At 47.3% G+C, this 17,661-nt stretch overlaps 1 protein-coding gene across 2 annotated transcripts in view; it reads right to left on the minus strand.

Moving 5' to 3' along the window:
* Positions 1-17,661, minus strand: part of COPG2 (coat protein complex I subunit gamma 2) — a 384,275-nt gene that overhangs the window by 171,068 nt on the left and 195,546 nt on the right. For both annotated transcript variants that reach the window (XM_086918917.1, XM_086918916.1), the window contains 3 exons: positions 9,746-9,934; positions 9,174-9,269; positions 6,670-6,913 (listed from right to left, as the gene is read on the minus strand). In XM_086918917.1, coding sequence (XP_086775043.1) covers positions 6,670-6,913; positions 9,174-9,269; positions 9,746-9,934 — 529 coding nt within the window. The remainder of the gene's footprint in view (positions 1-6,669; positions 6,914-9,173; positions 9,270-9,745; positions 9,935-17,661) is intronic.

Here is a 17,661-nt window from a genome sequence, read left to right on the forward strand (position 1 = left end):
TTCGCCATTGTGGCAGAGATGGAGTGTAATACAGTAAGTGATGACCATGCCTGAGAATGGTTGAGTGCTACAGCTGCGACAGGCACCGGGGAGGAGAGCGGGCAATATGAATGTCAGCAGCCCTACATGCGAAGAACAGATGCATACTGGTAAGTAGCATATTCCGTTCGAGGCATGTGGACTGCTGAATTCATATCTGTGCATAGAATAAATAGCAGTTACCTCCTTAGCGGTGGTTGCCCGTGCCAGCTGCAGCAGTCTGAAAAAGAGTTTTGAGAACAGCTTGTCCTACAGCAGCTTGCTGTTTGGAGTGTACATCTACGCAGTAGTGTTTGGTAAATGTATGTATGGTGGTCCATGTGGCTGCTCTACATATATCCTCTAGAGGAATGTTACCTAGGAAAGCCAAGGATGCCCCTAACTTGCGTGTGGAATGCGCTCTTGGGGGAACTGTTAATGTGTGTTTAGCCTTTTGATAACATATCTGTATGCACTTAACAATCCATCTGGCTATACCTGATTTGGAAATGGGGTTGCCTTTGTGTTGTGGAGAGAAGGCAACAAACAGTTGCTTAGTTTTTCTGAAATCCTTTGTCCTGTCTATGTAATACAGGAGAGCTCTTTTAACATCTAATGTGTGCAGTGCTCGGTCTGCCACTGAATCTGGATTTGGGAAGAAAACGGGCAGTTCAATGGTTTGGTTAATGTGGAACTGCGACACCACCTTAGGCATGAATTTAGGGTTGGTACGCAGCACCACCCGATTAGCATGAATCTGTATGAAAGGCTCCTGAATAGTTAGGGCTTGAAGCTCACTAACTCTTTTTAGCGATGTGATTGCTACTAGAAAAGCCACTTTGCATGTCAGAAACTGTATCTCACAAGAGTGAAGTGGTTCAAAGGGTGGTCCCATTAGTCTGGTGAGGACTACGTTTAGATTCCAGACAGGTGAAGGAGGGTGTCTGGGAGGAATCACTCTTGAGTCCCTCCATAAAAGCTTTGATGGCTGGCACCCTGAAAAGGGAAAGATGCTGTCTGTTTTGAAGATAAGCTGCCATTGCAGCCAAATGTATCCTAATGGAACTATATGCCAGGTTGCATCTGTATAGATGCAACAAACAACATATAATGTTTTGCATGGATGCATCTAGCGGATTTAGGTCATTATTGGAACAGTAAATGACAAATCGCTTCCATTTGGCCGCATAGCATGCCCTGGTTGTAGGTCTTCTTGCCTCCTTGATGATGTTCATACAGTCAGGGGGCAGGTTCAGGTAGCCAAACTCTATGACCTCAGGAGCCCTATTGCAAGGCTCAACTGTTGCGGATTTGGGTGCGGAATGTCTCCACGGCTCTGAGTGAGGAGACTGGGCGTGAGTCGCAGTCGTTGGTGAGGCACCACTGAAAGCTCTAGGAACGTGGTGTACCACGCCTGCCATGCCCATGTTGGAGCAACTAGGATGAGCGCCATGGAGTGCTGCCACAGTTTGCTTGCCACTAGTGGTATGAGCGGTGCTGGGGGAAAAGCATAAGCAAATCTGCCTGACCAGTTCATCCATATCGCATTGCCCTGAGACTGCGGATGTGGGAACCTGGCGGCGAAGTTTTGGCATTTTGCGTTTTCCTTTGTGGCGAATAGGTCTATCTCTGGATGACCCCACTGCTGGAAATATTGTTGGAGCACCGAGGGGTGTATCTCCCACTCGTGCATCTGATGGCTTTGCCTGCTGAGCAGGTCCGGCATCTGGTTGTCCTTGCCTGGGAGATGTTCCGCCATGAGGAACATGTTTCTTTGAATGGCCCACTTCCACATGCTTTGGGCTAGATGAGACAATTGTGGAGAGTGTGTGCCTCCCTGCTTTTGGATGTAATACATGGCAGTCATGTTGTCCGTCCGGATCAATACGACTTTGTTGCCAAATGCAATTTGAACGCCTTCATCGCCATGAATATTGCCATCAGTTCCAACAGGTTGATATGCATTTTTTGCTGCTGCGTCGTCCATAGCCCCTGCACTGTATAATGGAGGACATGCGCTCCCCAGCCCTGGAGAGATGATTCCGTTGTCAGCACTATCTGTGGTACAGGCTCTTGGAACGGTCGTCCCCTGCAAAGGTTTTGTGTGTTCCACCAATGCAGAGAGTTGTATGCACGACCGGTTACCAACACTAGGTCTTTTAGATGTCCCTGAGCCTGGTTCCACTGTCGTGCCAAGCACTCCTGAAGTGGACGCATTTGTAGCCTCGCGTGAGGGACTATGAAGAGGCAGGAGGCCATCATGCCTAGCAGCTGCATAAATACCTGCGCTGGGAGTGAGATTTGGGGCCTGAATTTCTGAATGAGCAATTGCATGCTGTTGACTCTGGCAGAGTTTGGCTGCGCCGTTGCTGTTAGAGTGTTTGTCGCACCCAGGTACTGTTGTACATGTGCGGGTTGAAGGCGTGATTTTGGGTAATTTAGTGAAAATCCTAGACTGTGTAGGAGGTGAATTGTGCGGGGCATGTGGCTGGCACATTGCTGGGCTGACTTTGCTTGGACAAGTCAGTCGTCCAGATAAAGATAGACATGGATGTGTTGTCTCCGAAGGTGCGCAGCCACTGTCGCCAAGCACTTGGTGAACACCCTTGGGACAGTAGTGACCCCGAAAGGCAGGACCTTGAACTGGTAATGCTGGTTGTTTATGGTGAACCTGAGATATTTCCTGTGTCCTGGGTGAATGGAAATGTGGAAATATGCGTCCTTTAGGTCTAGGGTTGCTAGGAAGTCCCCCTGACTGAGCAATGGTAGAACTTGCTGCAGAGTTAGCATGTGAAAATGTTCTGACAAGATGTACTGGTTCAGGGGTCTGAGGTCTGAGGTCTGAGGTCTAGAATGGGCTGGAGGGACCCGTCCTTCTTTGGGATTAAGAAGTACAGTGAGCACACCCCTGTACCCTGCTGTTCTAAAGGCACAAGTTCTATGGCCCATTTTTGCAGCATGCAGATTACTTCTTGCTGCAATAAGTGCATGTGCTCTGCGGACATAGGACGGTGCCTTGGGGGTATGTTGGGTGGAGTGGAGGTTAGTTCTAGACAATAGCCGTATTGGATAAGTTGTCTCACCCACCTGTCTGTGGTAATGACTTCCCAGACCGGCAGGAACTGCTGAAGTCTTCCCCCGACCGGTGTTATATGGTCTGGGGGCAGTGACAAGACGTCACTGCTTATTGGTGGCGGAGGATCTGGCATTATTATTTCCTCGTCCTCTGCCTTTGGTGCGGTTCCCACGATATCCACCCCTATTGGTCTTGTGATAGGTGGCCTGCGTGCTCCCCTTGTTGTATGGGGCTTGCTGTGATGCTTGACCTCTAGAGGCTCCCCTGTTACCGGAGCAAGGAAAGGAACCGCCCCTGAACTGTTGCGACTGCAGAGCCCCCATGGATTTTGCTGTCTCAGTGTCTTTTTTAATTTTTTCAAGGGTCGTGTCTACATCAGGACCAAAGAGAAAGTCAGGGTTAACCGCCTGATTGAGTCAAGTTGTTTGGATCTCTGGCTTAAAGCCAGAGATGCGTAGCTAGGCATCCATTCTAAGCATCACACTTGTGTTGATGGCCCTAGCTGCTGTGTCTGCTGCATCGAGCGCAAACATTGATGCATTGGAAATTAACTTTCCCTCCTGTATCAGCATTTCTGCTCCCTCCTTATAAGCATCAGGCAGGTGTTGTAGTAGCTGCTCTAACGTGTCGTAATGAGCCCTATCATATCTGGCTAATAGGGCCTGTGTATTTCAGATCCTCCAAATATTTGCCGCTTGAGCCGCTACTCGTTTGCCAGAAGCTTCGAAGATTTTGGATTCTTTGTCCGGAGGAGGAGCATCACCACTCGTCTGAGAGTTCGCTCTCTTACGAGCATTAGCCACCACTAGGGAGTCCAATGGGAGCTGGCCCTTAATGTACGTAGGGTCCGCAGGCGCAGGGCGGTATTTCCTTTCAATCCTTGGGTTTACAACTCTTGCCCTTGTGGTCTCCTTAAAAATGTCAGTAGCATGTTTAAGGACACCCTTTAGCATAGGGAATGTTTTTACTGATCTTTCTGAAGTTGAGAAAGTATCAAACAAAACGTCTTCCTCTACTGGGTCAGCGTGCATTTCCACGTCATGGTTATTGGCTGCCCTTTCAATTTGTGCGTTAAACGCAGCAGTATCTTCAGTAGGCGAGGTCTTGACGGTAAAGGACTGAGTGTCAGGCGTGGTGTGTGGCTCACCAGGGTCAACAGGGTCAGTCCAGGGTTGAGGTTCCTCTTGATCTGGGTCAGCAGGATAAGTACATTCATCCTCATTGTATCCCTCCCCCACATCCTCGTTGGTGCGTGTGGGAGACTAGGCATATTCCTGTCCATAGGACTCCATAGGTTCAAAAAGAACAGGTGAGGTGGCAGAATCCCTTTTCCTTTTGAGAGGGATTTTGTATGACTCCAATGGGTTTTCTGGGACGATTTTCCGTTTGTAAATAGTGAGTCTGCCAGAATCTGAGTCTATGAACAGTTTTGACTGATTGTCATATGAGGGTGCTTGGATCACCACATCCTCCTCAATGGGCTGAGTCCTCGAAACTACCAACACCTTTTTGGCTGTGTCGGTGCTTTTTTGTTGCTCGAACGCTTTGGGTCGAGCGGTCGGGGGCCGTCCGTACTTAATTGGTGGCGTAAGCATTGGAGACGAGCCGACCTTCTTCGAGGGTGGCGCTGTCTTCGATCCGACCGACTTCGGTTGATTACTAGTCTGCTTTTGGCCTTGCGTCGACTCGAGCTCCCGGTGCACAGCAGGCACGCTCTTTTGCTTTGACGCGACATGCTCCTTCGGGTCAAGTTTGCTCCTCGACTCGGCGGCCTTGCCCATTATTGGCTTGGAGGTGGATAGCTTCGGATCGAGAGTCTTTTTAGCCTTGTGTCCTGTGTCTGAGTCGCCATCTTTGGACGTCGACTGCTTCAATGCGACGTAGTCGGCGCCCCGGTCTTCGGGCCGACGCCTCTTTGCGACCCCAAAGGGTCGATGACACTTTTAGATTTGATTGGAGCCGACGAGTCCGAGGCCGTCGATCCGAGGACTGTCTTTAGCAGTTTCGGTTTCGATTTAGCATCTGTCGGTGTCGGTTTCAATTTCACCGCTGATTGTGGTTGATCCTGAGAAGTATTCTTAGCCGGGCCTTGACGTGGTGCTACAGAATGTGGATTAAGATCTTGGCTAAGGCCTTCCGGCGATGCCTCGGCCTGAGCCTTAGAGAGTACAGTGTCAGTATTGGGCCCCGTGACTGCGGGTGGGCCTTGCTCATCGCTCGAGTCGTCATAGACGGCTCCAATGGCCTCTGCGTCGTCTCCTACCTAGACGACGTCTTCCTCATGGACGTAGTCGTCTTCTTCGTCCACCTCATAGTTAGAGTCGTGCTCCGACGCAGGGTCCGACTGCTGGTCAGGATCCTCTTCATCGACGCCCTCGTCGTCATCAGCCTCGAAGATGTTCTCACTGTCTGGCGCCGTTTTCTGCGCTGACTGTCTTGCGGCGCGTCTGAAGTGTCTTCTTCGACCGGAACTTGGAACAGGCCATGCAGCTGGCCTCGTCGTGGTCTGGGGATAGGCATTTATTGCACACTGGGTGCACGTCAATGTGAGGGTATTTGGAGTTGCAGACGGGGCATCGCTTGAACGGGCTCCGTTCCATCGTCGATCGTTGTTGGGGCCTTCGGTGTTGAAAAAAGGCAAATGGCCTTCGACGACCTGTTCGAAGAACTGGATCAAGTAAGAGGCACCGAACGAAAGACAATACAGACGCCCCAAAGGCCTTTTGGCCTTGCGAAAACTGTTTTATATCGATTCCGAACTTGAGTCAAGAAAGTACATCCGAACCCAATGGCGGAAAAAAACCAATCTGAAGATGGGGAGGATGCCCATGCGCACTGTAGTCCAGGGGAGGAGCCACCTATCTCGTGATACTTCGAAGACTCTTCCAGGACAACAATATGCAATCATCCGGACCCAACACTAGGCGGCGATCTATGCACAGATATGAATTCAGCAGCCCACATGCCTCGAACATATACCTTATCATATGCAGACTCTCACCCTTTGCTTCACCTCATACTCATACAAACTGGCCTATATTCACCTGCCAAAGAACCTGTGACTGTGCTTTGTGGATTCTAACTTACACTTCACACTTCCCTCCACTTCTTGATCACCGACTAGTTAAGAGTTAAGCAGGATACTGTGGCCTTAACCTTATCCAGATCAATGTCATGATCTAAATTAATTTTTAGCCACATTCCCTTCCACTCCCCCCTATAAGACCAACTTGTCAGTTGATCTCTTTTCAGCACCCAGAGCCGTTCTGTTCCACTTCCTATATCCTGACCATGGACCAATTATTATACTACTATAAATTAAGAATAACAGATACAATTAATTATCATTATGGAACTTCTGTGACTGCCACAATGTATCAGAAAGCTGTCATAACAACCATAGGATTGTACCCTGCAAAGGCAAAGTTTTAACACAAAAGGAAATTTAGAGATGCAGTTACACCTCCTTATTGCAAAATAACTGTTTATGAAAACACAGTTATTGATTTTATTGAGGCATCTATGGGAACTTGGATATAAAAGTAAAGTATACAATACGCAGATCTAGTTCTTACCGGCCCTCACAGCCTCATTCTCTAGCACAACCCTGTTAAAAATGAAGCGGATGTATTTGGAAGGTGAGGGAGTTCGGGGACCTTCCCGGCCCAGCAGATGGAGAATCTTAGTTGCAAGGACTGTGTGTTCGCAGTCTTCAATGAATTCGCAAAGGTGAGCCAAACCTGGCTCTTTGCTCTCCTGATTCTCTTCTATGATGCTGATAATGCAGTCCACAATGGCACGCTTGTACTCAAAACCTCCCTTGGCAAGGGAAAACAAACATTAGAATTGTACAATGAACACCGTGTATAAGCAGCATTAAAACAATCCATTTTACATGCTGATACACTCCTTGAAAACATAGTATTTTTAAACAGAACTAAATACCTTACGCAGCCCCTAGTACATCGACAATATTAGCGGCTAAACAAACTGTAATTAAAACTGTGAGTGTTGGTATGGCAGCCAAATGAACAACGAGCAACCTTCGAATGGTATACATACCCTAAATTAGCAGTGTTGGAAAAGGGACTCACATTTTGGACTTTGTTAGGTTACCTTATAATTTGTTAAACTTTAATTAATTTTCCATATATACATCCTAAAGTTGAATATGAATAACTTCTTCACAAAGCAACAGAAGAGCAAATGGAATTGAGTGTTATAGGTAAAATAATCACACAGTAGCATTGGGCAACATTTTCATCTCTGACAAGGATTTGACTGACGTGTTTATTACTCAGGCTTCAAAAAACTACTGGAAACCGGGAGGGTCAATGTTTTGTGTCATTAACACAAACGAAAAAAATATCTGTTTAAATTGTGATTTACTAATGAAAAAACATCAATTTTGCTAAAACATGTGTAAGGCTTCAGTAACACATCCTTCAATTTAAGAGAAGCAGCAGCACCCGCAAAAGTATGATTCCATGTTAGATTATTCATTATGTTTGGGCCAACCATTTAAAAAATTTTTTACTACAGGATATTTTCAAAAAGGTTTCTGATCACAGGTCCGGCTACAGAAATGGACACAGGAGCACTGGAGCAAGCACAACTTTTCAGGTATACAGCCTCTACAACCCTGCGAGAACCCCAAAGCTAGGCTGGTACTTCATGCTTTCCTGACCACTGGGAAAAGAGTACACAGCAATTACTTGATTGCACATGGGGAGATATGCATGGCAAGACTGGGTGGCAAACTACTGCACTGAGGACAACAACCCAAAGAGTGAGTAAATCACGTTACTGCACAACTAGCACTGGAAAGACAAGTCATAGGAAAATCTAACTGGTTCTAGTCACAGACTCACAGTTATGCTTGGCTTGTATAGGTGATGGGGATAGCAACTCATATGCCACAACGCTAAAAAAGCCAGTTCTGAGATCTAGAAGTAGAGGAGTCCTCTATTACCAAGGGCTGACACCATGAACTAACCAGATAAGGCTTCATTGTGTTGAAAATAAATTTAAAGTCTGGGCCATAATTATGAAAATGGGTGCGATTGTTCCAACTGGTTAATAACAGAATGTCCTGAGACAATAGCTACAGGCTCCTGCTTCTGGGAAATTCCCACAGATGGCTGTAAAAGACAATTGCAACTAGCAGATAAGATCACATTTGATTTGGGTACTTTCTAAGAAAGCGTGTCACATGTCCCAATATTCCCATGAATTAATGCAGAATTGGCATTACAATCATCATGGCAACATACCTAACACCATTAACAATTTGACAATCATTTTGCTGGTCTTATTGTGGATAGCATATGTGGGAGGCAAATGTAGTTCTCCCTAAAAGCATCTAGCGGGTTTAGAGCTAGGCTACACTGAAGTGTCCTTCACCTTCCTTCTCTGTGCATGACAGTCCACTGAAGACCAAGCAGAAACAATCTAGCGGGTGAGAAAACTGACCACTGTGCCCCTTTTCATCACCACATGGGAAAAGAGGAATTGTTTTATGTAATCGTTGTTTGCCACAGTAGTGCCAACCAGTGCACACTCTTATCTGGCAGGTGTCAGAAGGTAAATATTTTGTAACATGGGCCCACACATTTATTTTATTTATAACACAAACATAAAACTTTAAAAACATAACCAGAAGGCTGTTGTTGCTTCCTTATTCATGTGTAAAGAACATAATAATTTAAAAAGAATTTAATTCTTTAAACGCATCTTTCCTTCAAGTGTATTTCCCAAATGACAGTGAAGATGAAACTGACTCAGACCTGAAGATCAATTTCAAACCATCCCTGATACATAAGCCAACCTCCCCTTACTTTCTGGGACCTTTCAGGTCATACACAACTGTCATATTTTACAGTCCTGTTGTTTTGATGAGCTTTCATTGTAACCACATTTGAACAGCCCAAAGAGACATCCCTATAATATTTTGTTATATTTCTGATTTTAATTCTTCATCTCAAATACAGATTTTGTATTAAAATCATGGTGTTTAAATCAACGAGTAAACAGAGGTTTCACATCCAAGAAGGGCTAGAGTGCACAAACCATTACTTACATCATCTCGGAGCATGTTTGAGAGAAAGGTCATCATCACACTGTGCTTGCGAGGATACTTCTGACACAGTGCACTTATTGCCTGTACCACCACCACCTGAAACACCACAACAATTTACATTAGAATCATATAATCTAGGATTAAAATATCAAAAGCATCCAGTTCAGGCAGTCTTCGTCTTAAAGGAAACTAAGCAAGCTGATATGAGAGGACACACAATGTAATCTGACGAAGACAACAGTATTCAAAATACAATGCATTGACATAACTTATTCTTCCATGATGGACTACACAAAGGGTATACCTGCACTACACAAGGTCAATAAAAAAGGAAGAAAAGGATGATGCACATATGACAAAGATGCAGAATACATTCGATATTAAACGTAACCTAGGAGCATATGCCGGGTATTCCCTAATAAAGTTGCATTCCAGCTAAAATGTTTTTCCTATATAGATGTGTTTTTGTATTTTTTTTGTGCTGATGAACATGGATTACGGACGTATAAAAGTTTTGGCTGCATAGCAGGTTGCTGGGCACTGAGGAGAAGTACATATATCAGCATTCTCACTTTAAACTCATCCGATATCTCGGACACAAAGGAGGAGATCTGCTTCATAAGCCGGTCCACACTGCTCTCGCTGCCAGTTTTCAGAAGTGTGGTGATTGCCAATGTCGCAATGCTGCGATTCGAGTCAGTAATCAGGTTTTCCAAATCCAGATTGCAGGCAGTCACTGCTGAAGGGTGCTTCATTGCCACCTTTAAGATAAAAAGTCAGGAATTACATATGGAAGAAAGCAAACCAATGCACATTAGGCCAGCAAAGCCAGTGCTAAAACCATAAAAAGGAAAAAAGGTTTAGATATGAATCTCTTTGGACTAACATATATTTCCTTTTTGTTTTTTGGAAATCACAATCATTACATGGTAAGCATGTAGTTTAGAATAGATTTATACAATAAAGTACAAGTTACTTACCTTCGATAATGCCTTATCTGGTAGAGACTATATCGCATATTCCTTACCTCAGAATTTCCCACGGTGTCAGCCTAGATCCAGAAGATTATTCGTGAGCAGCACCCCTGCGCGCCAGTAGGTGGCATCGATCAGGTCCTCGTCCATCTTTGGCATCGTCCGTGCAGGAAGTGATGTTGCTGTACCTATACTGGTGCAACCTTGGCGCGCTAAAGTCAGTTTCTTTTCACGACTTTCAACGGCAGAAGCGCTGACTCATGAAGAACACTGAACACTGGTGTGCAAATACTTGGGCCCTAAAAAGGGTCATCCCTGTCCCTAGAAATCCATTCGTAGACACAGGAGGGTTGGTAGGGCATCTGCAGATAGATATATTCTCTATCAGATAAGGCATTACCGAAGGTAAGTAAGTTGTTCATCTGATAGAGACTTCTAGCTAGCTGCTGATTTCTTACCTTAGAATAGATACCCAATGTAGGAAAGGACACCTTTTTAGGTCGAGCCTACAGTGCTTGTGCTGTTAGGTGATCTGTTGTCTGTACTTTGCGGGGTCTGATGCCTCCCACGCTTTGGATTGGCTTGTGGGTGTGTCATTTAAAAAGGATAGCCTGCAAATGGCTGCTGGTAGGTGCATGTCCCACCTTTACGGAGAAGGTCAGTCCCATGGAGTATTGCCACGAGAGTGAGCAGGGGCGCGCACGCAGACCCTATCTGCGGTGGTGATGACTAGGTGTGTCATGCTCCCTTACTATCAGCAGCTGAGAGACCGTTTGCTTACGGCTCTAAAGCCTGCAGATTAATTTTAAATTAAAAATGTTGGTCATGATCTCTATGTTGGCCAAATGTTTCTGAATATCCAGGAATTAAGTGGTACACACACCCCCACACACACACACACCCCCCCACACACACACCACACCCCCCCCACCCACACAGTTTACTCTTTGAAGCCCAACTGACAACTTTTTCTGCAATCGTATCAATAACTAGAGGGATTTTCAACAAACAAAAAAAAGATCTGTTCATTGTAAATTTCTAACTTCATTTAAATTTTAGTGTCAACCTGTTCAATGCTTTACTTGCATAGTGAAGAACTAAAATCCCAAATAGACTTAAAATGGGCAGTGCTTAATTTGAGCCAGTAGTTGCCGTGGGAGGCCATCTGCACATTTTTGGGGTCCGGCACTTATTTTTCTGCGTCAGACATTTCCGCGGAGTATGAGAGCGAAAAGTAAAAGTCTACAAAGAAAGGAGAAATAAACAGGAAGAGAAAAACAAAAAACCTGTCACGAAGGGTGACAGTAGAAATCTGCAAGAGTGAGATTACGGGCCAGGGAGTGTCTGGCAGAGGAAAAAAAGCTTGAGGTGAATTCTCTGGACAAATGTAGATTTGGTATTAGTCACTGTGACATTTACTAGCACCGACCACGGATTTCTGAGCAGCGCACTGGGCACAGGCAAGTATTTCATAAACTAAGCACTAAAAATGGGATTGATAACGTGGCCTAACAGCTAAAGCGGTCGACCTCGAAGTTAGGGAACCGGGTTGGAGTCTCTGCAGGGACGCTCAGCATATTGTGATTCTGGGCAAATCACTTAATCTCCCCACGCTCAACAAAAAGGAACGCGTCCGTCTGTAACGCAACCTGTGCTCATGTAAAGCAATACCATCATGTACAGTTCGCACTCATTAAAACTCAACCCACTTTGACCAATTACATGACATTTAATTGAAGCAGTCTGAGGTTGATGGGACTGACATTTGCCAACTTTTATGCAAGTTCCTTGTATGCAGGGCGATCAGTAAAACAAAAAGCGTATTTCCTGTGTGAATAGTTACTGAAACAAAATCATATAGTTGCTGCCTCTGTAAGATGTAAATATACTTCCAAGACAAAAAGTCTGTAGTTCGAACAAGTTTACAAGTCTAGGATTTTTTCAAATTGTTTTTTAAATGAACCAGCCCTTTAACCCCTTCGCTGCTCATGACGAGCTCAGCTCGTCATGAGGCACAGTGGAGCTGTGCTTATGACAATGGGGATTGAGGGAATGCAGCACAGGAGGGGAAAACCATTAGCAGCCAAGGTGTTAAATAATCTGCACTACAGAGTTAGTTGTCTCAACAGTTCTTGTTTCTTCCATACCGAAAATGTGATCGTATGAGTTGACACTGAATCCTGTGACCTTCAAGTTTGCACTAATTTCCCTGCGGTGGCCTGTGAACCAACTAATCTTTCCTACATACACCAGATGCATACACCAGATGCATCTTTCTTCTCCTATGGCTGCACTCACTTTTCTGTTGGATATATGCAGGAAATAAATGAAAAAAAATATAGGTTAAAAATTGTTTTCAGATAAATAAAGTAAGCTAGCCCATTCTTGTATGAAAAATAAAGAATACAAACATTTTGAGCGTGCCTGTGGAAGGAACTTTGCACAATACTCCAAACAGTCATTTTTGCAAATAAATATGTTCTATACAGGAGAACTTGCCAAGGAGACTGTCTCAAGGTGTGTGATCCATATTTTCGGACATTCCATTAAAAGGTGTGCTGCATGGTGGATGACGTTTTGAAATGGTACCAGTAGTGGCGTCATAAGGGCACTCGTACCAGTAGCTCCAGGGTGACAATGTTGCCGTGGATTACATATAGGACCTTGAGGGCACCCTTACAAATGCCCACAAGTTGCAACATGAAAATTCCTAAAGAGTGGCCTGGTAACTCTTCTATAAACTCCACCCCAGCACAGATATTGATACTGATGGCACTAGTACCTCTGGGATGGGTGGCACAATTACTAAGGGATTACAAGTGGGACCTTGAATGTACCCTTAAAAATTTACTAGGCTCATCAGAATTCCATAGGGGCTTTTAACGTCCATTTTTGGCCTCTTCAGAATTTAAAGGCCGTGTAACAAGCTCGGTTAGTTGGTATTCACCACATTCCCAATAGCCACTCCCATGGGCTCATGTAAGGCCGAAGAATTAATTTACTACTGTGGAAAATCTCATATAATGGCAGATTTCTCCAGTAATAAGTGCAGTACACAGTCTGTCAAATCAGTAAATCCAGGAGGAGGAGCTACGCGGGCATCCAAGATGGTCGCGTGAGCAGAGAGCTCCTGAGACCCGCGCCACCCTTCTTTATCTATCCTGCATATATCCTGGTCACTTCGACGGGCTTTTGGAGTGCTACTCTCACTGATGCTGTCGATCCTTTTTTGGTCGAAATCGGACCTTGGGGACCATTTTTCTATCGTCTTCAACTTTCTGGCCTAACCCCAGACGCAACCGGGGTCTCGACTGCCTATTATGGCCGAGCTGTAATGCAACAACAACGGCTGCCTGGCATCTGGCCCACCGATGGTGTGCCACTTTCACTTTCGGTTTCCGGCCTTCTCGTCTCTGACTCCTTGGGACCTCCTACTTTGTCTTCGCCTGCCACTCTCACGGTGAACGCTCTCCTTCCTTGGGCTGGCAAGGAGGCCCGTGGTATCCTCTCTTAAAACCACACTTTTGAGTTTTTGGACTTATCACCGTCCCGCTGCACTTGGGTGTCTCCGGCCGCCGCTGAATGCAACATGGAGGCGGAAAGACGCAGGAAGGCTGTAACTCGGGGGCGATCCAGTCCAATATGATCGAGCGCTACACCCAGCCGAGAGGCTCCCCTGGTGTCACCAGTGTTGGCTTGGAAGACCCACGAACCGACATGTCGTCTTCCTCTGAAGTGTCACTTCAAGACCTTTTGGCCGCCATCTCTGGACTCAAGGCCGATATGAGTCAGCAATATGAAGCCATCGTGTCCAAGAGACACGGTGGAGGTGGATGTTACTCTTATTCGAGCCGATCAGGCCAAGACGAATGAGAGGGTGAAGGCATTGGACTTAAAGGCGTCGAGTTTGGTGACTGACATGGCGGAGGCGCAATCAGTCAAGTCAAGTCAAGTCATAACATTTGTATAGCGCACTACATACCCATAGGGTTTCAAGGCGCTTAGGAAGGGGAGTAGGATTATTTGTCAAATATCCACGTTTTAAGCTGCTTTCTGAACGCTAGGTGGTTCTGGGTGAGGCGGAGGTAAGCGGGGAGTGAGTTCCATGTTTTAGCAGCCAGGTATGAAAAGGATCTGCCTCCCATGGTGGTCTTGTTGATGCGAGGTACAGTGGCGAGGGCTTGGTTGGAGGAACGTAGTTGGCGTGAGGGGGTGTAGAAGGACAGTCGAGAGTTGAGGCAATCTGGTCCGATGTCGTAGAGTGATTTGTGTGCGTGGGTGAGCAGACGGAAGGTGATCCTCTTATTGACGGGTAGCCAGTGGAGGTCTTTAAGGTGACCAGAGATGTGTTTGTTGCGTGGGATGTCTAATATGAGCCTGGCTGAGGCGTTTTGGATTCGTTGGAGTTTCTTCTGGAGTTTAGCGGTGGTACCTGCGTAGAGGGTGTTTCCGTAGTTCAGTCGGCTCGTGACCAGGGCGTGGGTGACTGTTTTCCTTGTTTCGGAGGGGATCCAGCGAAATGTTTTTCTGAGCATGCGAAGAATGTTGAAGCAGGAAGAGGATACAGCGCTGACTTGTTTGCTCATTGAGAGTGAAGAATCCAGGATGACGCCAAGGTTCCGTGCGTGGTCTGTCGGGATGGGTGCTTTTCCGAGGGCTTCCGGCCACCAGGAGTCGTCCCAAGCAGAGGGGGATGTGCCTAAGATGAGGACTTCTGTTTTGTCTGAGTTCAGTTTCAGACGGCTTTGTTTCATCCATTCGGCAACTTCTTTCATTCCTTCGTGTAGGTTAGTTTTGGCGGTGCTGGGGTCGTTGGTGAGAGAAAGGATCAGTTGAGTGTCGTCCGCGTAAGAGATGATGTTGAGGTTGTGTTGGCGTGCGATGGCCGCGAGGGGGCTCATGTATATGTTGAAGAGGGTGGGACTGAGTGAGGATCCTTGAGGTACGCCGCAGATGACTTCAGAGGCCTCGGACTTGAATGGAGGAAGGCGGACTCTCTGGGTTCTTCCGGTGAGGAACGATGTGATCCATTCAAGTGCTTTTCCTTGGATTCCGATGTTATTGAGGCGTTGTAGAAGGGTGCTGTGGCAGACTGTATCGAATGCTGCAGAGAGGTCGAGGAGGATGAGGGCGACTGTGTCTCCATTGTCCAGTAGAGTTCGAATGTCGTCTGTTGCTGCGATGAGGGCGGTCTCAGTGCTGTGTTTTGCTCGGAAGCCAGATTGTGAGGGGTCGACGGATTTGTTGGCTTCGAGGAAGGCGGCGAGCTGGTTGTTGACGGCTTTTTCGATGACTTTGGCCGGGAATGGGAGAAGCGAGATGGGGCGGTAATTTTTGAGTTCGGTGGGGTCCGCTGTTGGTTTTTTCAGAAGGGCGGTGAGTTCAGCGTGTTTCCAGTCTTCTGGGAAGGTAGCGGAGTTGAAGGAGCAGTTGATGACGTCACGGAGGTGCGGTGCTATGACGGAGTCTGCTTTGTTGAAGATGTGGTGAGGGCATGGGTCTGTGGGGGATCCTGAGTGGATGGAATTCATCAGGCGGATGGTGTCCTCAGTGGAGATTGGGTTCCAGGCGTTAAGGGTGTTCACGGGGGGAAGATGGTCAGCAGATGGTAGGGTGGGTTGGTTTCCGGGTTGGTTGTCAAAGCTGTTGTGGATGTCTGCAATCTTGTTGTGGAAAAAAGAGGCGAGGGAGTCGCAGAGGGTTTGAGAGGGGGTGATGTCGTTGGAGTTGGCCGAGGGATTGGAAAATTCCTTGACGATGTTGAAAAGTTCCTTGCTGTTGTGGGCGTTGTTGTCAAGTCGATCCTTGAATGCTGTTTTCTTGGCTTTTCGGATCAGTTGGTGGTGAGTGCGGGTGGCGCTTTTGAAGGCGTCCTTGGTGCTGGTGGTTGGGTCTTTTTTCCAGGCCTTTTCAAGGGAGCGGCAGAGTTTCTTGGACTTCTTGAGATCATCGTTGAACCATGAGGCTTTCTTGCTGCCAGGTTTACTTTGACGTTTTTTCAGTGGAGCTAAGGTGTCGGCGGTGTTGGATAACCATAGGGTGAGGTTGGCGGCGGCTTCGTTGGCGTTAGAAGAGAGGGCTGGGGAGTTTCGAAGGAGCGATGCGGAGATTTGGTCCGTGGTGATTTTGTTCCAGTTTCTTTGCAGGGTAGGTTGGGAGTGGTTGATGGGTTTCGGCTTGTTGTAGGTGAAGTGAACGCAGCTGTGGTCGGTCCATAGGAGATTCGTAGTGTGGCTGAAGGAGACATGATTGCTGGAAGTGAAGATGGGGTCGAGTGTGTGACCTGCGATATGGGTGGGGGAGGTGACTAGTTGTTGAAGTCCGAGGTTGGCGAGGTTGTCCACGAGGGTGGCGGTGTTGTGGTCGTTTATCTTTTCGAGGTGAAAGTTGAGGTCTCCCAGAAGAATATAGTCTTTGGAGGGGAGCGCGTGTGGAGAGATGAAGTCTGTGATGTCTTCACTGAATTTTGCGCGGGGTCCTGGTGGTCTGTAGAGGAGGGTGCCTCTGAGTGTAGTTTTGGGGTCGATGTGGATCTGGAAGTGAAGGTGTTCGGAGTTGGCGAGGTTGGCGTCAGAGCTGGTTGAGATGCGGATAGATTTCTTATGGACGATAGCGATTCCTCCTCCTGTGTGGCTGGTACGGTCTTTGCGGGTGATCTTATAGTCTTCAGGGATGGCAATGGTGATGTCTGGAGCCGAGGAAGCATTCATCCATGTTTCCGTAAGGAAGGCGACGTCTGGAGAGATGGTGTCTAGTAGGTTCCATAGGTCAATGGCGTGCCTGTGCACCGATCGGGTGTTGAGAAGGATGCATTGTAGGTGGTTGGGGTCGGGAATCTGTGGTGTGGTCGTAGCGGAGATGTTGTCGGTGCCGCTGAATTGGCAGGAGTAGCAGGAGAAAGGGCCATGGGTGTGTCCAGGAGCGGCTTGGACGCAGTTGGGGGCGCGACCGGGGTTAAGGGCTAGGAGGGTGGCGGCATCGTAGGTAGTGCGGGGAGGCAGGGCAGCGCGAGGGGCAGGGGGTCCGGCGCTGGGCGCGGTCCAGGCGCGGACGGGCGTAGACGGGCTTACCTTTGGCGCACCTTCGGCGAGGCCGTAGCGCGTGGACGCTGCGCGTGGGGGCATTGGCCATAAATGGATGGTGGGGGGAGGGGCGAGGGCGCTTCAGCTGGGAGGCGGGGCGGGTAAAGGAGGACGACAACAACAACAAAATGGAGGTGGAGGGGTCAGGGCGGCAGGAGCGCTAGGGGGGAAACGCAAATACTACAATAGTGTCACGCTACGGAACAAAATGCAAATGAGTTAAAGCGGCGAGATGAAAACACAATATGCAACAGAGTCACGCTAGCAGTATCGCACTGTAAATGGGCAAATCGGTAAATTCAGCAATTATATGGGCAAAGCGGCAGTTCCAGCACGCAGCGGTAATGAGGGCACACAGCAGGCAGTAATTATTAATCGCAGACCAGGTTAGAGCGTAAGCGCTGCACAAACGATACCTCAGCAGCAGGGGAG

The sequence above is a fragment of the Lissotriton vulgaris genome, chromosome 1_1 (genome assembly GCF_964263255.1).
Source record: "Lissotriton vulgaris chromosome 1_1, aLisVul1.2, whole genome shotgun sequence".
Lineage (NCBI taxonomy): Eukaryota > Metazoa > Chordata > Amphibia > Caudata > Salamandridae > Lissotriton > Lissotriton vulgaris.